Below are 21,613 nucleotides of genomic sequence, written 5' to 3'. Positions count from 1 at the left end.
AGCTTTGAAATTATACAGTACAAAATATATTTCAAGATTTTGCAATTAAAAAATCTAAAGCATGAACAATTTAGACTTTTCCAATATTCTTTTGGAGTGCATAGTGGGTACATAAAGAAATTAGGAGAGTAGTCGAAGAAATAACCTCAAACTTGGGCCTTTTTTTTCATTGAAACATCTCACAAAAATAGTTTTTATTGGGTTTCTTTTACTGCAACATGAGTTTAAAAGATAGCACTATATACTTGTAGTCCAGTTCAAATAAAGTTTTTTTATTTTATTTTATGACTATTTTACCTTTATAATATGTTGTCAAATAAATGTAATTTGTATCAAAATATCATTTTTTATGTTGCTAATAGAGATATAGAAATTTATGTTTAAAAGTGTGGTATCCTAGTCTTGGCTATTTTCCCAAATTTATGTGCATCATAAATATATCTATATTTTAAGTGAAAAAACATTAAATTGGTTTAAAGATGAATATTTATAAAAGTGTTTCACAAGGCAAAGAGAGGAACAATGTTATTCATTGTTTTGGGACAGAAGTAATGTATGCAAAGTTGAAGAAGAGTAAAAAGGGTAGCGTTGCATGTGGGTGTTGGTCAATGTTTCTTGATGGATCTTGTGCTATTGCTTCTTCATGTTCATCTTATTTGGTGGCCAAGCATGCTTCATACTAAACAAATGAAACAAAATTGGTGAATCTATTATTGTTTTTGAGCTGAAATATTGCTTATCTCAAACACTTTGGGAAGTGTTACAATTGTTTTCCCCTAGCGAGGTTGATTGTGGTATTCTTGAGAGGACAAGGATTAGACTATGTAGATATTCATTACGATTGGGACACATTGTTGGAAGTGTGAATAGTAAATTGATGAAGCTCAACAAACTATGCAATTATTTAACCATTTGGTTCATGTGATTGTGAGTCATTGCCATTAGTAAGTTTTTCATTTTATTCTGATCTCAAGTTCATTGAGCGATATAGTTAGAATTAATCACCATATTCAAGATATTGTCCGTTTTAAAGTTTAAGAGTTTTGTTACGGTTTTATTCTTAAAAGACGCATTAGAAGATAGAAAAAAGGAAAAATATTTAAAACGTGATTGACCTCGATTCTTAAGGGACATGGTTGAGAATTTTGTCACGGTTTTATTTTTAAAAGACACATCAGAAGATAGAAAGAGGAAGAACGTTTAAAACGTGATTGATCTCGACTCTTGAGGGACATGGTTATTTTAGTCACCGTGCACATTATTAGTATTAAAAAATTTATTTCATCAATGTTTTAAGTAGTTGTTGATTTGTGATAGATGCCATTCAATAATTACAACTTTCTTATTTCGGTCACTAACTTTGGTAACCTATTTTTTGTATAAATAAGTAAAATAAAATGAAGGGATTAATTCATTTATAGAAAAATATTGATAAGAAGCAAAAGAAAAAAAAAATGGTGTGTCTAAGAAGTAAATTTGAATATTGTAACGAAGAATTGCTTTGTATTTTTGCTTAATGTTAAGATTTGATTAAGAAATAGTTATTAATTAGGGTTGGGTTGGGTCCACATATGGTGAATATTTTATTATTATATAAAGAATGTTGATAAATAGTGGAAGGAAGGGTAGGTAGTCAAAGTCAAAAAAGTTGAAATCCCAAACAGAGTTTCCACAAGCACAAAGCTAGGGCATTGGATTTGATAAATTAATAAAAGCCCCAAGAAAAAGACATGAATGAGCATTCCTAGAGCTTGTTAGCTTACGATAGGATTCTATTTGAGAAGTTAGACACAGACGCACATGCATGAAGCATGCAATTTTTTAATATTCGACTATTCCAACCCAAATCCCATAATCTCTTCTTCACTTCCAACATCATAAACCCTTTTAACTTCAATAAACAAAACTTAATCTTTAACACTCAAAATTAACTTGCTTACTTATTGTCTCCATTCTAAAATTTAATAGAATATGTTAAAATATTTCAAAAATTTAACCTTACAAAACTGATTTGTAAAGTAGGATTACACTCACTTAAAATTAGATATTAATAGGCGGTATGATAATGGTCTGATAATAAATAACATGATAAATCTAACAAATAATAAATATTGTTGATTAAGATATATTTGAATGTTCTGACACCATCTTAAGAAAGTAACTTTAAATCTATCTTAATTTTACAAAATTAATTTATAAGGTAAGGTTCACCATTTATTTATATATTAAAAATTTATTTTATTATTTTAAGTCGATGCGAGATTTTACCAAAAAAAAAATATGTAAAGCAAATTAACAAAAAAAACTTTCAATCATTGTGAGGCTACATATAACTTTTGTTGATGAAAAATGTAGTAGTAAAACACACTTTTTTCTTATTCACTCTTTGGAATATAATGAACATTGTATAAATTTTGTGGAAGTTCTCATTAAATAACCCAAAATTATGCACTTTATTCAACGAGACTCGTATAAAACTTATTAAATAAAAGAAGTATGTATGAACAAAGCATTAAAAAAATGTCTTGCCAACACTATTTTAGTTGCTTTTTTAGTAAAAGACAAAAGTTCAAGCTAAAGATGTCACTAGCTATATATTGTTCAAGTCCAACAATATCCCATACCCAAAAAGCATGAAAATAGCTTAAAAAAATGGAGGCTTTAAGTCCTCCTGAGGTTAAATAGGAACCTCTCTGGGCCCCTAATTTGGTGCTTCCATCACTCACCCACTAAAGCCATGCAGTGGGGTCAAAACCTAAAGGATTGAGTTAGCAAGTGATGTTATGAATATTAATCATACATGCATGCAATTACTTAAGACACTAAAAAAATCAATTTTTTTTTTTCAAAAAACAACTACAAGTTTACATCTTTTTTCTGAAAAAGGTTAATTTGAAGCATTAATGTAAAAATGAGTATGAAAGAACATGGTGGGTAATTGAAAGTTGGTTTAGGGTTAAAGGTAATTAAGAGTAAGTAAGTAGGGTTTATAGAGATGAAAAGTGAGTAGTGTAATAAATAGAGAGATAAAGCATGGGAACAAAAAGTAAGGAAAAGGATTGCGACCCACTACACTAGTAGATGCTACAACACTTTAACAAAGTTCACTTTTCTTGGAAATCTCTTTGATGAAGAAGGGGCAGTGTTTGTGCATGGATAAGGGTGAAAATAATCTGCAACAACCACAGAAATCATTCATTAAATAATATTAGGTTTTCTTTCCGAGGAGGCACGGGTACTCCGCTGATTTCTCCGATGAATTTCGATTTCCCTCATTGTTGTTTCCTTCTTCACTTGTTTTCATGCCATTTTTTTCACTTATTATTCAACTCTTCTTATTATATTCCATTCATCATTTTTATCACCCTCACCACCACTACTGCAACAATCACAAACAAACAAACAACCAGTGAAAAAAATCCCAAATAAAAAAGACAGATTCACTTTGTTCTTTTCTCATTCAAAACAGCCCTAGCTACAACGTTGTTTTTCCACTCTCACATTGTCTTCACCATTTTCTTTCATAAATCATTTTTGCTTCATTAACTTTAAACAGTTAGAGTATGAATAATAATCAAGTTCGTTTTATATACATGCATGTGCTTACAATACGAAACTTTAGTTTTTATACTCAATGTCTCACTTTATTCCCATTGCATCATTTTGTTGACACTCCTCTATTTCCGAATAGTTAAACAAGAACATACGCGTTTATATGAAGATAGTAATGAGGAGCAAAATACTTTTCATATTGGTCATTCCATATGAAATTGTGAAGAAAAAACTAGTGCCAAGCATATACATTGATGAAAAGAAAACTCCACCCTTTGTATGATCCTTGTTATTCCAGAATTACAAAACCCGGTGAAAAAAAAAAAGAAAAGAAAAAAAGCATCCCAATGATCTATCTGTCCACATGTTAATCACCAAAATTCACAGCAAAATGGTTCTGCCATGACTAAACTAGATTTTACTTAGACCAGACCCTAGTGAAGAACTAAGGATCTTCACAAGTTAGAGATGATGAAAGAAACACTATATTAATTCTCATCTTCAAAAGGTGCAAGGAGGAAGAAGAAAGTCAGAAATATATGAATCATTGTCATCATCATCATCATCATCACCTTGGTGTGACTCAAACTTCTCCCCAGTTTTCCACCTATTCATGCAATAACGAGAAGGGTGGAGCACCATGGCAGAGAGACCTAGGTGCAAGAGTTGGAATTCCAGTTGGAACCCAAGTGTTGCATGCAGAACCTTGATCTACAGAACCTGATTGCTGTTGAGAAAGATAATACAAGTTCCTTGCATGTGCATGATAAGCATCATTAGATCCATAAACACTTTCATAATCACCAAATCTTTGATTACTGTGATCACCCTCACTTGCAACAACAGTACCAGTTCCCAGAGGCATCACATAGCCCCCACCACCACCTCCATAACCATCGTAAACCACCGAGTTCGATGAAGAGCTATTGTCAATGGAAGCAGAATCCATGTTCATCATAGGGTGCAACACAGAATTTGTGTGGAAAAAGTTGTGCGTGCCGTTACTCCCTAGCTGCAGTTGATGAATATCAGGGTAAGACAAAGGATGAGAGGTATCAGAATTGTCGTGCTGTTCTTGCTTGCACCATAGTCTCTGTCCATAAGGGTAGTGCATGGTGGTGGTGCAAGGTTGAGGTTGGTGGAACGAAAGACCACTGTGCCAGTTATGATGATTTGTTGCTGCTGCTGCTGTTGTTCCTGCGAAATTGTTACTGATACCACCATGAGGTAGGTGAGAGTTCAAGATGGTCGTGCTATGATCCTCTTGGTCTGTTCTATGAGCTTCCACGTTGAGTTCCACCTGTTCCATGTCCTTCAAACGCTTTGCAGCACCACCAATCGGCAAAGTAGTGCTCTCGAGAATGCTCTTCACATCGTATCTGCTCATGTCGAAGTTCGTAACAGCACTCAGTCCTCGGAATTTGATGGCCGCGACATCATAAGCCTCTGCTGCTTCTTCTTGAGTGCCTGAAAATTTTTTTCATCAGTGAAAAACATTGATGCAGTTTCATTGGTTTTGGATCAAATGCATGCACTGCAACTGCAACTGCGTTTATTTCGTCAGTGATCAATGAATGAATGAATACCTTTGAAATTAATGACTCCTATATCATCAAACATGCACATTTACTTTATGAAATTAATATTTCTGCAGATCGTTATTATTAACATTTGGTCACCTGAACGACAATAAATGTGTCTTTAATTTCTTCGTTTTTGTTGCTTCGAGGTGCTGGTGTTCACTTTTTACCTACCTTCTTCTATCTAGTTGTTTCTCATTAGAAACTCCATGGTTAAGTTTTTCAAAGTTCTTCCTTTCAAAAATATATGCACACATAGTGTATCCAACTTACTATAATCATATGCATGCAATCAAAAATTAAATTGGATGAATGAAATTATTCTATGTATATGCATCTTCAAATTTGACCAAATGATTCTAAAATGTAAGCTTACTGAATGTTCCCAAGTAAAGATCCTTGTTGCCTGCAACTCTCCCAATCCTTGCTTGCCATCTACCATGTTGATGGTGTCTGCAATTATTCATATACATTACAATTTTTTTGGTTCTAAATTCAAATACCAAATTATTGCAAATTCTTCAAATAAAAGAAACTGAGCTCTTAAGGGTACATGCTTAAATTAATAATTTTAATTTACCATGGTTTTCACATACTATATAGTAAACTATATATATATACCTTGTTACTCCTCGATAAATGGATGCACCGCGAGAAAACCCACTACTCTTCCTGCATCAATGTGATTTTTTTATTGAGAATAACATGGTTTAAAAAATGAATAAAAGTTGTATTTGGTTAGTGGTGACACTTGCAAATACCTTCTCAATGACGCAACGTACTCTTGCCTGGTCATGTGCTTCATTTCTTCCACCTCCTTCTCATAGTGGTTAATCTAAAATGCATTGATTGTTGAGGGAGACATAAAGTATTCCATGTCAAAAAGATTACATCAAGTGATCATGTACACACACATACATAGTTTGCATTATCAGACAAATAACAGTTTCTCCTAGGAAAAGACACATCCCATCAAATGAGGAAACTTTTTTCATTCTACAGGGGCACCAACTAAACAATACCATGATGCCATAACTTGTTTCGTTAATACCGATACCAACTTTGTCTAAAGCAGTGTGTGCAAACAACAACAACAACAACATCCTTAATTTAGTAAACATAAACAGGAAAAAAAATGAAAAGTGACAAAAGAAAATCAAGAAATGACAGCTTACTGGGAAATTTGTTGTTGTAGTTGTTCCCCAGTATTTTAGTGCTGCCAAATCATAGGCTCTAGCTGCCTTTTCTTCTTTGTCATAGCCTCCTGAAAGTAGTGACAACAAATGATTACCAATGTTAACGGATTTCATGGTTCTCTTCTTGTTACTTTTGGCAAAAACAATAGTTATAATTTAACATAAGAAGTGTGTATTATTGTACTCACCCAAGTAAACTATGTTGAAGAAAGCCATTGTCCCATAATGGATGTGGAGATGAGGAACACAGATTAACAGTGTCGGTTAGTTTAAACACTAAAAAGACAAAGAAAGAAAAGGAAAAACATTGACAACATTATAAGCATAGAACTAGAACTAGAGGAACATGGTAGATCATTTACCTTGTCTTCCTTTGCGGGTTTGTCCCTCTCTTCTGCAACTATTATCCCACAGATGAGCCTCGTATCTCCCAGTCCACCTATGCCTTCAATCAAGTAAAAACAAAACTGAATAATTTCATCATCATTTCAAAATAAAAAATACTAAAAAAGGGAACTTGTTCCAACAACAATGAAACTGAGTGAAGGAACCTTTTAACTGAGATTTGAAGCAGTGACGAAAGATTTGGGACAGTTAATTTAAAATATAATAATACGGATTTAGATTTATGCTTAGGGTAAATAAAATGAGAAAAATTTAAACCTTGTTACACCACGGTATATAGAAGTTCTTTGTCCAAAGGTGTCAATGGACTTTCTGGGTGCAGATTCAGTGGCTCCTGTTGGGGTGGTGGTGGTGGTGGTATCAAGTGCAGCAGTGGTTGGTGGTGGTTGTTTGTTATCGGAAGAACTCTTTCCATTTTCCACACTTGCAGAGAGAACAGGAAGTGAAGTGTTGGATTGTGAACCAGTACTCATAGAAAGTGAAAGAGTCTGCACACTATTTCCACTGTTCCCACCACTTTCATTGTTGTTGTTGTTGTTTTCCGAGGGTGCCGGTTGGTTCCTCAGCCATGTTTTTATCATGGATAACCCTATGGAGTTACTATTACTTGTGCTACTGCCGCCATTTCCAGCCACTGGCTGAGTTGGAAACATGTATTCTGTCGAGGCTGAGTTACCACCGTAGGTTTGGTCGTGTTCTCCGAACGAATGTCCTCCTAGGAAGTTTTCAAGCTTTGGCTGTTGTTGCTGTTGATGATGTTGATTGTTGTTCATGTTTTGGTCACTGCATGAAGTTCCCAGCAGCAGGTTTTGACTGTTGTAGTTCTCCTTCCAATCTGAGAAAGGAGAAGCAAAGATTAAAAAAGAAAAGCAAAAAAAAAAAAACAAACACTTGTATCAATGCGAAGATTCTACTATTTTTCTTCTTGCACCGGTGGAAAATCCAAGAAAAGCAACACATATGGAAGAAAAGTGAAAAGAAAAAAACCTTGAGTGGTGTTGGGAATGTCATTGTTTCTGTGAAATGCTTCATATATGCCATAAGAAGGAAGGTTGAGTAGATGAGGAGTTGAGTCAGAAGTGAGATCAAAACAGTTTCCTGCAACATCAGTGTTCGAGATTCCACCAGGGTTGAAGCCAAAACGAGAAGGTGCTGTTTGAGAGTGATCTTGAGTAGAAGGGTGTTCTTGAGGAGAGAGAGAAAACCCCAACAAGTTCATAGACCCCATGATAATGCTTCTTTCTGATAAATGAATATCACAGAACCTTCTTCAGAGAACTCTTCGGTATATATAGGATGAAAGAAAGAAAGTAGTAGCAGTGTTTGTGCATGTAGAAGAAGAAGAAGCAGTGTATAGTTTTTATATGAAAAGGGTGTGAAGAAAAGAAGATGGAGGAGAAGAAGGGTCAAATTCTTGAAGAGCTCAAAGATTGAAAAAAAACATTTATAGCATAGAGATGAGAGACCATTTATAGTATATTTAAACTATATTTATATGCTCTGAATTTTCTCTTTCTGGCTGATATGCTTCATCCACACGCGCGTACAATAGAAATGAGACGCGTCGTGGAAGATATTCTAGGGCACTTTGAAAATCTTTGAACCACTTTGGTTCAAAGGCTAATGAAAAGATATAACCACACACAAACACATTCACGAGAACCGTTTCGTAATAAATACTCCAAACACAACCCTACTTCCTCTCTCGGCATTGCAAAATAATGCATCTGTTCTCATCAGTTGTGACTTGTGACACAAAACCACACAACAACACAACGTTTCATATGAAAACAAATTCTGATGTGATATGTGATATCACCCTTTTCTTAGTAAAGTGAAAAGTTTGATATTATCAACTTTCATTTCTTAATTAAATTCTTTTTATTTTTTCAAAGTGATAATAGAAGTTATTAAGAAATCAATAAATGAACTTGTTTTATTAAAGAAATCTAGTATGTGTAGCTTAGTTCTGAAATCTTATATTATTTTTTTTTATCTAGGGTCATCATTAGAAAAAATGTAGAAAATGATTTTTCTGACAGTTAACTTGATTTTTATTTTCTTTTGACTGTTTGTAACTATGATTCAAGATTAGATTTTGCAGTATTGCAGTTTTTTCAAAGATAAGCTACTCATTGTTCATATGCATAAACACGTGTGGACATGAATGATCAGTCTGGTGCATAATTGAACATGTATTTTTTTAGTATATATTTCTGTACGGACACTGATCAAGTTATTATTATGTATGAAATTTATTGTTTGCATGAGTTATTTTTAATCCAACAATATCAATTAAAAAAACAGTATAAATGTATGTTCACTCCACACATAGAATGTTTAAGAAAGAAAAGTCACATGTACAACAATAAACTAAAACATTAATCATCTATATCCTCTATGTAGCAGTGTTTTTTCAAAGGTTTTCTCAGTCCAACCATTGAAATGTTATTTTTTCTATGTAATGAGTTGCAAAGTTGGTTTTGATTTGGTTGAAAGAGTGTTTGGTTTTTAGAGATAAACCAAACCAAACATTGAAAGATTTTAAGGATGTTGAATTATGTGGTTTTGTTGTGTTGGGGAGAAGAATGGTTGCATTCTCTTTCATGGCTGTAAACAGGTGTAGTGTGTAGGGGAAGTTGAAATAATAATTTTCTGACAAAATAGCGTGACAAAAAAATCACACGCAGCCACTCGCCACACCCATTTATTCAAGCCCACTTGGACATTAGTCACCTCATGTCAGACCCTATTATCACCATCACAAGTCAGAACCTTAACTTGCTTTTTTCAAAATTATAAGTTAAGTTCTACTACTGTTCATCTTTCTATTTAAAATCATTTTCAAAATCAACCTTTCTTTGTCATGGTGTTATGTTTATGGTAAAAAAAATTTGATATTGGGAACCAAATTATGACAATGGCACCTGAAATAAAGACAGATATTCAACCAGATAAGTTAGTGTATTTTTATTAGTTTTCTTTCAAAAATGTTAATGTGTTTTAAAAATTAATATATTAATCTACATTAATTTATAAATTATTGTTATGGTTAATTGAAAAATTATGAAATTACTTATTATCAGTTTAAATAAAATTTAAATAATTAAAAAATATTATTATGAAAAAATATATCAATAATATTTACGTTTGTGAATATGTTGATAAAATATTACAAATTTTTTTAGCACCATTAATTTAAAATTTTATATTAAAATTTATACTTTTTTATAGAATTTTTATATATATTCTCATTCTCATTTTCCAACTTGCATAATTAAAATATAACGCCAAGTTGGAAGTTCGAAATTGTTCAGTTACTTTTTTAGCTTAGCGTAAGTATATACATTCTTGATAAACTTGTAATAAAAAATAAAAATAAATTTAACACCAAGTTTTTTTTTTACTTATTTTCATAATTTTCTTAAAATAATAATTTGATATATATGAATAGTTTCACTTTCAACTATAACAAAGATAACTGAAATATATTATTGCATAATGATCATGGGTGAGATTTCATCAATATTTTCTATACAAAAGTGTTGTCCACTTGAATTAGTGATCATAAAAAACATGTTCATTAGAAGATAGTCATTAATTAGATATATTTAAAATTGAAGTGGCAAAGAGAAAACATATTTTCGCTTTCCATATAAACCAATACAGGAATAATCTCACCAATCATATAACATATATTTCGAATTTGATTGAAGGTTTTGTTATTTAAATCGATAAATGAAGTTCACCTATAGGACAAACTAAACGCATTGAGCTATAAATGACTCAAGTTGATTTATGCTACAATTTATTTATTTTTACCTAACTTAACCTATTTTGCATACTTTTCAAACTAAGACCAAACTTATTGTCACAATTTCACTTACATGAAAGATAATCTTTATTTAAAGGTTTTCAACATTAAATTGATACTTTGTCTAAGATTAAATCCTTTTAATAAATTCAAAAGATACGTGCACATGTCACAATAACCATTGTAATAATGTTCAAGACATAATAAATGTTGTCATCATTGTGACATTGAACACCTTTTTGATACTGATTAAGAAAGAAAAAGGCAAGTGTGCTAATATGTTTATGTAACTAAGACCTTTATTATAAATTAATAAGATTGTGTTAATGATATGTTTCTCACCTATTACACACATCCAAGCACCTTGAAAATTAAAATTTGTTAACTAAAGTAAACATTTTTATTATAGAGTCATACAACAATACACAATTTTGTGTGACATCACAGTTCACTCATTATAAATCTTGAATTGATTTGTCTTTTTATGATATATAGTAGTAAAGAGTAGTTCATGTTTAGCTGAATAATGTGAGAATTGTAGATCAACAAAACATATAATGTTAAAGTTCACGCAGCATTTGTAAATTATCTTTATTTGCAACAAAAAAAAAAACTATTTGTGCACCCAGAAACTTAAGATATATAAATGCACAGATTTACATGACATTATTGTTCACTAATGAGGAGCTTTCGTAACAGTCACACAAGGAAACCAATTATATGAGAAAACCTAATGATTGGGAAAGAACAATATTGTTACTATAGAGTCATACCACAATACACAATTTTGTGTGACATCACAGTTCACTCATTATAAATCTTGAATTGATTTGTCTTTTTATGATATATAATAGAAAATAGTAGTTTACGTCTCGCTGAATAATGTGAGAACTGTAAATCAACATAACATATAATGTTATAATTCACACACCATTAATAAATCATCTTTATTTGCAACAACAACAAAAAATTCATGCACCCAACAACTTAAGATATATAGATGCACATATTCACATGACATTATTGTTCACTAACGAGGAGCTTTCGTAACCGTCACACAGATAAACCAATTATATGAGAAAACCTAATGATTGCGAAAGAACAATATTGTTCACAAGTTAAGTACCTTTATAATAAAATATTTATACTTATAGTGAAAAATCAATTATCTAAAATGTATCTAAAAATGCAAGATTTGTAAATAGCAATGATTTCAAGAATTTAAATCATTCTAAATGAATTATAAAAAATTGTTTAGGTTAATTATTGTCTTACACCAAATTATTTGGGATTTGTTGCCTACAACATTTTCTTGTCTACTAATTCCATAAACATGTCAACAACAAGCAAACTTTTCACAAAAGTTCATTAGTTCATTTGAAAGAATCCTTTGCTCTAATGATCGTATACAATAAATATTAATTTTCAATTATCTAAATGATTTTGACACCATCTTTATTTATTTTAAGCCAAAAAAAAATTAGCATTCACCATATTTTAACTGTCATTGATATCTTATAGAATTTAATAGGGATATTGAATTGTGAAGATAAAAAAAGTCACAAAATTATAATATGTTATCCTTTTACAATTGTTAACTTTAAAGACTCCATATGTTCAAATAAAATTTGAAATTAATATTAACTATATAATTTAATATTTATCTGAAGTAAAAGAGTTTATATATATATATATATATATATATATATATATATATATATATATATATATATATATATATAAGAAAGGAGCATACTTATGATTTACATTACATGCCTTCAAATCAGTTTATGTATTAATTAATTTATACACATTTTCTTTCATAATTTTCTTAAGAAAATTAACTTATATGTATTTATATTAAAATTTGTATTATATAATAATAACGTTAATAATTAATTTTAGTGATAAATAATTGTTAGTCATTCTATAAAAACTAATTTAATACCAATTTAATAAAAAAAATTACTAAAATAATCATTGTTATGAGTACAAACTTATAATTGATCGTGAAATTGATCAATAATTAATTAGAGACTAATTTAGAAATTAATTTTTTTAATAATACAAATTTTGATAGTTAAAGTTTTGATAATTAAATTTTAAAAATGAATTATAATTTTTTATTCATAATGATGATAATTTTAGTAACTAAACAATTTTTTTATTTTAAATATATAAATTATTTTAAATAGTAACTAATATTTTTCTTGCGATGCTAAAAAGTAAGTTTTACATCTCATCATAACACGAATACCATAATCTTGTCAACACTTAATCTTTAAAAGCATCTTTGTGAACATTATTTAATTTAAGGTCCTATACATGAAAACTCAACCTACATTATTTTTAAAAAAAAAAAGAAAACCTATTTAATCGAAAATGTTAAATTTATGTTATATGCTCTCACTCGCAATAATATATAAAATTTGAATATTTTTTTCTTTGTGTGTGTCATATGCGACGAAGAAACACGTAGCAACCCATAACTGTGTGAGATTGGGTCCATTATTTAACCATTATTTCATCAATCTGCTCCCCCGTTTCAAACGGAACTCCCTCACTCTCCTCACAAAACCCACCAACAATAATTCATGGATAGAGACAACCTTTTTTTAACCAAAACTATATTTTTATAACTATACATAAAAATTACTCAAAAATAACTTTGTAATAGTAAAAATATATGATAATGAATTTTAAATAAAGAAAAACTATAATAGTTATTTTCTATTCCAGTATTTCAATAATATCATAAAAGTAATATAATTTAAATATATATTTTTCCTTAAAAGGGAACAATACTTAATATGTTGCTTCAACTTACTTAAAATCAAAACATTATTTTAAATAAAAATTTATAACTGTTTGATAACTTTGGTATATATGCTAATATTTTTTTTAACTTCAACATTAATAATTTAAAATATATAAATAAAGATAAATATCATCTTAATAAGTGATTTAATAAAATTAAATTAAATTAAATTTAGTTTCAACATTTTAATATAGTAACAAAGTATCAAAGTCTAAAAATTTAAAATAGTTAACACTCAAATTAATAGTAAATTATGCTTTTAGTCTCTATGTTATAACTTGATTTTATTTTTCATTCATATTTTAAATTTTGATTAAGTTAAGTTTTCATACTTAAAAATTTCATGAATGTCTAAGTGTGTTAACTATTTTTCTTTTTTGGTACTACAAATGGAAAATTTATGAACCAAATCTATCGTAGTTTGTTGTTTATCACTTGAATAAATAACATAATTAATCCTTAAAATTTAAATTTATCGCATCCCTATTAATTTCTATACTTAATATTCTCCACATTTAAGCTAGTATTACTAGTGCTATTGATAGAATATGAAAAAGCACTACTAATTTTTTAATTTTTTATATATACACTAATGACATAGATTAATGGGGGCAAAGAAAGATTATTGTTGCTAGTTGTGCCCCTTTGGAAGGACAACAACCCTTGTCTTGCGGGTTACATTTTTCATTCTCAAAAAGTTTGTGAACAGACAAATTGGAAAAAAAATCTAACTCCCAAGCTTCCAATGTGGAATTTCACAAATAATACTCTTAATTATGCATATTATTATCACTATTTTAGGATGTTCATAAAAAAAAATACCAAAATACGATCTCATTAAAAAAAAAAACTGTATTTTTTTCTGCATTCCTATAAAAAGTTTTCATTTTTATTGCTTAGATCAATACCTTTAGCATGTTTGTATAACCATTCCTATCTAAATATAAACAAATTTGTCTAATTTTATGAATGAGACATTGTCTAAGGAATTAAAGTTATGCACATATAAATAAAAAATGTTTATTTAAAAACTACTATATATATATAGTAATTTTTTTAAGTAAAAGTTGTTTATTTATTTTTCATTTATGTATGAATATAAATTATGCTATTATTGTACGAAATACTCAATGATCAATTTTTACAAAAAAAAAATCCAAATTATATTCATTGAATCTTCTTTTTTCAAATCACTTTTTTTTTATCAACAAGAGTTGAACATAAGATCATGTTTAAAAGTATTTATAACTCAAACTAGTACACTTTTTCTCTTTATATTTATTGAATGACTCCTTTAAAATAAACTAAAAATATTTTTTTACATCATTGATAGATTTTTTTATATATATATATATATATTTTTACACTTAACCATGGTTAAGTAGTTGCATGCCATTTTGTTTGCAAGTGGGAATTTTGATGAAGTGTGAAAAGAGAAGTACAAAAAGTTGAATGAGAAGTATGAAATTAATGAAGTTGAAATGAATTAATGGGCACATGGTGAAGTAGAATGCAATAGGTTAAAATGTGGAAGGAGGAAAAAAAGAGTGAAAGAAAGAGATAATAGTAATAAAAGAATGATCTCGAATGCTTCAATTTTCATAATCTAAGTTTGACCACTAACAAAGGAATCAAGGACCATAAAACACATGCCTTAACAACCACTTTTTCTTTAATTAATACTTTTTAAATAAATAAAGTCTCATTTATTAATTACCATTATTAAATTATTAAATTACTAAACCATGTTGACGGTGCCATCCCCTCTTGCCACTGTAAAAACATGGTTAGAGTAAATGTTTACCTTGGTATTATAAATAATGCCTAAATAAATACTACTACTAATTTGTTATCATTCATTGAGATATTCAAAACAATGTTTCTTTTTTAATTCAAAAATATTGCTATTGCCGTTTATTTATTGAGTTTTTTTTTTATAAGAAATATTATCAATTCATTAATTAATCAATCAGTACCTTAAGATAGATATCTTTGCAAACAAATATCATGGTTTTCAATATTCATTGAATCTTCTCATTGTAATTTAAAGTTTTTTTTTTACAAGTTATGATAAAGTTGCATTAAAAATGTAAAAAATACATTAATAATTTATATTTTGGACTACTTAATCGGTGTTTTAAATATATTTATTAATTCTACATTATTAGGAAACAAGCCAGAAAAGGTAAAAAAAAAAAGTAGTGATTCTTTGGCATGTCTAAATTGTGAAGTGGATTGAATATTTATAATGAAGTTTTTTTCCCAGAATGAATCTACGTACTCGACAAAAAAGCCCTCGTAATTTGACAAAAAAGCTACTTTTGACCTACGTGTAGTGTCAATACCTATACATAATGGGCCTATGCGAAAAAAAAAAATTATCAATGGACATTGCTTTTTATTATATTGTATCTCACAAGTGTTATTAATAAACATTATAGTAACAGGTTTATTTGAACTTTAGTTTTTTAAATTAAAAGAAAATGATAGGTGAAAGAGATTGTTTGAGGTGTTTAGATAGGTTTTTTTACGTAAAATAATCATAAAAGTTTGTAATATTTTATACCAATATAATAAGACAACAAAAATAGTGTATTACAATTGTATTTTAATGGGTTAAATATATTTTTGTTCATTAACTTGTAGTGAAGATTGAAATCAGTCACTCTTTTGAAACTTTGATTCAATTTATTCCTTCAACTTTAGTATTGAATGAATTTAATTATCTTAATATGATTTTATTAAGTTTATTTAACGTTTCAAACATGTTTCATGATAGTTTCTTAACTAATATTTAAGCAAAAATGTATTAAACGAGTTAAACAACTCAAATGCTATAATAAAACATATTTGAAACGTCACATATAGGTAACAAAAATTGGTTAAAATAACTAAATTCATACAATTATAAAGTTAAGGGACTAAATTAGACCAAAATTTCATAGATGAACTAATTCCAATTTTTGTTAAAAGTTAAAAAATTAAAAATATACTTAATCATTTTGTAATATAGAGATGGATGTGCTCGAAGAATATTACTATTTAAAGTGTTATTACATTGAACTTTTGAGGTATGGGAAAATAAGAAATATTTTTTGAAACCTTTATTTTGATTTTGATTATTTTTTATTTTTTAAGTAATGTTGTTTTGAGAATATTCCTATAAATAAAATTCGGAAGCTTGACGTGCACAATAGTCTATGGCTTTTGAGATTATTTGTGTGCCAACCTAACTCAAATATAAAATTATTAGTGTTGTTGAAAATGTATATCAAAAGATAACACAAACCTAACTACATTACTTTCTATCTCAATGTTCATGAGTTCATGCTAATGAACAGTGCAGCTTACTTTGAGAATATTTTTATTGACATTTTAAAGTTTTAATCTTTAGAACAATGTTAATGAATTTTACTATTATATAAATTTATTAAAACTTATGTTTCTATTATATTTTTCCTTCATAAATGAAATTGTGCTTTTTGCATTATTGAACATAAAACCATCTTAACCACTCTAAAATTAAGTAAATATTTTTAAATAACATTTTCTTTTGTATTTATTAGGATATATTCATACCCATTTGTGCTTTCAATTTATCTCGATGTTCATTATTTTATTGTAGTAAAAAAAAAAACCATTTTTTACAAATGCTAAAGCAACATACTTAAATGAAACAATTTTGTTTAAATAATTAAAATAATGGTATTTGTTTTTCGTTAGGGAGAATGCATGAATTTGAACTCAAAGGACACGACAAAAGGAGTAGTGAAAGTTTCTACTTTTATTGAATGAGAACTCTATCGTTTAATGAGTTAGACTCAATTTTATTATGAGCGTTCTTTTTTTTTTTTTTAATTTTATTATGGCACTTTCCTAAATTATCTTTTAGAACATCAGGTCCTTGAGCTTTATCTTAAATATCATTTAAATGAAGAGTGCTTAAACGCATCAAACACATGGAAAGTTTTTTATATTACGTTGTAGTTAAAGATGAATCAACTTTAAAAAATAGTAATATATTATTTAAATTGAAAAATAATTGAAGTGATTGAAATGTAAAAGGAAATAATATACGTAAAATCGAAAATTAAACTAAGATTAAAAAATTTAGAAATAAAATATCAAAATCTCAGAAGAAATTGAAAGACCAATTCATGATTTAGCTTATAAATTATTGATTTGAATTTAAGAAACGAGATTGTTAATTAATAAAAGAATCTCAGTGGAAGACACAACATGGTTCACTCACTGTAGTTCATCACAGTGATCATGAAACCAACGTAGAAAAAGCACCCCAATTCCGTGCGCTGAATTTGAACAATTAAAAATGAAACTACGAACCCAAAACCACCGAGGAAGGAGCACAAAGCTTCTTCTTCTTCTTCATCTTGCTGTTGCGATTCTATGTGACATTTGCATAGCTGAAAGCAACGATGGAGTTACACACATCAAAGAAGGACCAGATTCTGTGGTTTGGGTGGTTCAGCTTTCGGATCTTCATTTCAGCGTTCACCATACAAATCGTGCCCTCGATTTCGCTGAATTTGTGGGCCCCGCTCTCTCCGTCATCAACCCCTCCCTGGTCCTCATCACCGGCGACCTCACTGGTTCGTCTTATCTTTCATTGCTTTCACTTTCAAGTTTAAATTTTTAAGCTCAAATTGTTTCTGGGATGTCGAATAATGGTGTGTGGGATTTGTTCTGAGAATTTGCCTTGAATGCTTTTTTATGGTCGTTGACTTTTGAAACAATTGCTTGAGATGTTAGAATTTAATTAGAATGTACATTGTAAAGGTGTATATTTGTTAATATTTATGATAACTGTTTTGATATTCATGTTAAAGATGATTTCTGATTAGTTATCAGTCTTCAAATATTTAAAATAGAGAGCATACCAGTAACTGTTTGTTTATGTATACTGAATCCCCTTATCAGGGTTCATTCATTGTATAACGTGTTTCTTAGGTAATAAAAAGGTATAAGTGTGATCTATTTTTAAACAAATGTTATGTAATTGTAATTGTAATTTACTTGATGAAATTGTAATTGTAATTGTAATTGTAATTTCATGGGTTGTAATTGTAATTTACTTTAAAAGTTATGTATATAGATGATTTCTGATTAGATAACTATGTGTGAAGATTAAACTCTTTATTCTAATGTTGCTGTTTTTACCAGACGGTAAAAGCAAGGATTTGCTGACAATGAAACAGAATGAGAATGAATGGGTGGAATACCGGAGTGTTCTGAACACTGTTATTGAGAGAAGTGGACTCGACAAGAGCTTGTTCTTTGACCTCAGAGGCAACCATGATAGTTTTGGTGTTCCGTTTGTTGGTTGTTCCTCTGATTTTTTCTCTAAATACAGCATCAGTGGGCAATTAGGAAGAAATGGGCGTGTCAATAGTGTCACAGTTGAGGTCAGTGTCGCATATTCATTTTCTCTTGAGTAAATATCAAATTATGAAACTGAACTGTTGCTGTTTCCCTGACTCTAAAGCAAGCATTAAGGTGTTGTTAACGTTCACAGTAAGCATATTGTCAGACACAGATTTAAATATCAGACTCCATTTGATTCATAGAATTTAGGATTCTAAACATTGATGAGAAAATTAACTGTTGAAACCATGATGAAATACATGCTTATGTACTGAATTATAAAGTTGTTAAAACCAGTTTCCTTATCATACATGCACATGTTTGGACTAGACTAAAGAATTCAGAGCTCTCAAATTGTAGACTTGATTCTTTATATTACTTGGTGCTATGATGTTCTTTCTTACTTATTTTTACACACTCACATTGTATCACAGACCGAAGAAAGAAAACATCTCTTTGTTGGGTTTGACAGCACAATGTCAATTGGCTTACGGGGTCCAACCAATCTGTTTGGGCATCCCACAGATCAATTACTAAAGGATCTAGACTTGAAACTCTCACAATGGGATTCTCAGTCAGAAAAACCAGTTACCAAAATTTCCTTTGGGCATTTTCCACTCTCATTTTCTGCACCCTCTATTTCTGGAAGGACATTGGAGGATGTTTTCCTAAAGCATTCCATATCAGCTTACCTGTGTGGGCATCTCCATATTGGATTTGGTTTGAACTTAAAGCGGCACCATCAGTTGAGTGATCATTTTTCTCCCTTGCAGAAATTTTTTCAGTTCAATATACATCAGAGATCATTAGAAAGTACTGTAAATTGTTCAGTGGGAGTCACACCAATTCAAGACTTTTGGGAGTGGGAGATGGGTGATTGGAGAAAGAGTAGAGCACTTCGAATTTTAGCCATTGATAGAGGCCAGGTTTCATATGCTGATGTTGATTTCAAATCAGGAACCAAACATATAATTATATTACCCACTTTTCCATTAGACTCTCGCTTCATGATAACATCTTCATGCCGTCACAACTATGAATGTAAATCTGTTACCCCTTCATCTTATGAGAAAATTCGAGCTCTGGTGTTTTCTGTTGCCCCAGTTGCATCAGTTGTAGCTAGGATCTACGATTCAAAATCTGGAAACCTTGATTTAGTCGTAGAAACACATATGATCAGGCATGCTGATGAGAACGGCACAGGAGACCTCTATCTTGCACCATGGAATTACAAAGCCTTTGAGGATGCTTCTCCTGATAGATATTGGCTTCAAATTGAAGCAAATGACAGTGCTGGCAGATCAACTTTGACTGAATTGAGGCCATTTTCTATCAATGGTCTTAGCCTCAAATTTTCTTGGAGCTGGAAGGAGTTCATGGTCATGGGGTGTCAATGGGCTGCACTATACTACCCACTATTCTGGTCTGCTCTTTACTTTTTTTTCTTATTCCTTCTTCTTCCAAAAGCTCTCATTGTTTTTCCAAAGAAGAGATACACTTACAAGAACTTCATTGCCAATAAAGGCTTGGTAAATGGTGTGTTATGGTTTCTCCAGGAGCTGTGCAGGATCAACACATTATGGTTTGGTTGGATAGCATACCTATTTTATCTGATATTGTCTCCCTGGTTTATGGGGCAAGTTTTTAATGAAGGGGAAAATATGGTGTACATGACCTATAAGGGGTGGGCCATAGAGACTTCTAATGGAGAGGGGAAGCTTGAGTATGTTGGATCTCCTGATATCTTGGTGGTGGTTCTTCCCCATCTGTTATTTGTGGTTTTGCCTGCAATTTTTGTCACCGGTGCTCTGACAGCAGAAAGAGCAATTTTCCGGGAACATGTGTTAGCATTCTTAGAGAAGAAGAAAGATGATCTTCGTATGGACTCTAGAAAAACTGTATTAAATGATCACCATAGCAGCATAGCATCAAATGTTCACCTTTGCAAGCGATGGATTAGGAAGCTTCTGTGTGTGGTGTGCGTGGCAATATGTTGGAAACATTTTATGGTAAGCCTTAAAATAAAACTTTGCAGCATATCAAGCACCAATTTTCTCTTCAACAATTGATATTACTTATATTATCTTTACTCATTGAAATAGAGAATAACACTAAATACCTTACTTTTTCCTTTTTCTTTCGTTCTTTTTTGTTCTTTGTTATTTACTTCAGTTTTTCCGTTACAGAAATGCAGAACTCTTCTAAAAGCTTATGAGATGAACCCAGTTCTCCATTTTCTGGGCTATGGTATTTCAGTTCCCTTCTTGTTGGCACATGCTATCATCAAAACCAGAAACGCTGGATGAAACTTGTTCCAAAGGTTCACATGCATGTCTCCATGTTATAACAACAACCAGAGGAAACACTTGTGGTTGAAGCTGGCTGGGTTTCACAAACATTATAGACCCATCAACTAGTTGTTTGGTATATTCATCCACCCAGCAAATTACCTCATTCACTATTACATTTTTTGTGTCAGAATTCATAGGACTTGCCCTTGATAGTTTACGCTTTAGTTGTTAGAAGCACCAAAAAGGACCTATCTAATATGCACTATGGTAGTGGTTTAACATGGGTTGAAGAAGTATGCACCTGGTTTCTTTGGTGACAGAGTCACTTTGGAAGATCTGACTCTTACAATAACAAGGTTTAGAATATAAGTTTATTAGTTAACTGTTGAATTGTGTAGTGTTATTGTGATAACAAAACCAAATAAAAAATTGTAAATATATAATCTATTATATGATATTTGATTATTTTTAAAATATTGAAATAATAGTGCAGTGAGTGCTAATTGATCCATAAATGTTATAAAATTTTATAAGCTTCAAAATTTTATGAAAAAAAAATTAACAAATCAATTACT

The 21,613-nt window shown here is 30.3% G+C and overlaps 2 protein-coding genes across 2 annotated transcripts; one reads left to right on the top strand and one right to left on the bottom strand.

The window, feature by feature from the left end:
- Window positions 1–3,728: 3,728 nt before the first annotated feature.
- On the bottom strand, window positions 3,729–8,166 carry LOC114183636 (AP2-like ethylene-responsive transcription factor AIL1). The gene is made up of 9 exons (XM_028070717.1): window positions 7,721–8,166; window positions 6,992–7,568; window positions 6,691–6,773; window positions 6,517–6,525; window positions 6,308–6,396; window positions 5,894–5,967; window positions 5,754–5,804; window positions 5,509–5,585; window positions 3,729–5,019 (listed from the first exon to the last, which is right to left on the bottom strand). The coding sequence occupies exons 1-9, from the start codon at window positions 7,959–7,961 to the stop codon at window positions 4,160–4,162; spliced, it is 2,061 nt and encodes a 686-aa protein (XP_027926518.1). The 5' UTR covers window positions 7,962–8,166; the 3' UTR covers window positions 3,729–4,159.
- Window positions 8,167–17,596: 9,430 nt separating this feature from the next.
- Window positions 17,597–21,428, top strand: LOC114185568 (putative metallophosphoesterase At3g03305). The gene is made up of 4 exons (XM_028073384.1): window positions 17,597–17,975; window positions 18,547–18,788; window positions 19,182–20,756; window positions 20,934–21,428. The coding sequence occupies exons 1-4, from the start codon at window positions 17,696–17,698 to the stop codon at window positions 21,051–21,053; spliced, it is 2,217 nt and encodes a 738-aa protein (XP_027929185.1). The 5' UTR covers window positions 17,597–17,695; the 3' UTR covers window positions 21,054–21,428.
- The last annotated feature ends 185 nt before the right edge of the window (window positions 21,429–21,613 follow it).

Source organism: Vigna unguiculata, chromosome 5, assembly GCF_004118075.2.
Source record: "Vigna unguiculata cultivar IT97K-499-35 chromosome 5, ASM411807v1, whole genome shotgun sequence".
Classification (NCBI taxonomy): domain Eukaryota; kingdom Viridiplantae; phylum Streptophyta; class Magnoliopsida; order Fabales; family Fabaceae; genus Vigna; species Vigna unguiculata.
The sequence above is the reverse complement of the archived record's forward strand: the minus strand, read 5'-3'. Positions and strand labels throughout refer to the sequence as shown.

Bases quoted from the DNA above. Each gene is read 5' to 3' on its own strand.
- LOC114185568 (XM_028073384.1), top strand. From the start codon at position 17,696: ATGAAACTACGAACCCAAAACCACCGAGGAAGGAGCACAAAGCTTCTT. The intron at 17,976-18,546 runs GTTCGTCTTATC...TGTTTTTACCAG, and splicing joins CATCACCGGCGACCTCACTG to ACGGTAAAAGCAAGGATTTG. The intron at 18,789-19,181 runs GTCAGTGTCGCA...ATTGTATCACAG, and splicing joins TCAATAGTGTCACAGTTGAG to ACCGAAGAAAGAAAACATCT.
- LOC114183636 (XM_028070717.1), bottom strand. From the start codon at position 7,961: ATGGGGTCTATGAACTTGTTGGGGTTTTCTCTCTCTCCTCAAGAACAC. The intron at 6,774-6,991 runs GTTTAAATTTTT...ACTTGATTGAAG, and splicing joins ATATACCGTGGTGTAACAAG to GCATAGGTGGACTGGGAGAT. The intron at 5,968-6,307 runs GTAAGCTGTCAT...AATGCATTTTAG, and splicing joins CTACAACAACAAATTTCCCA to ATTAACCACTATGAGAAGGA.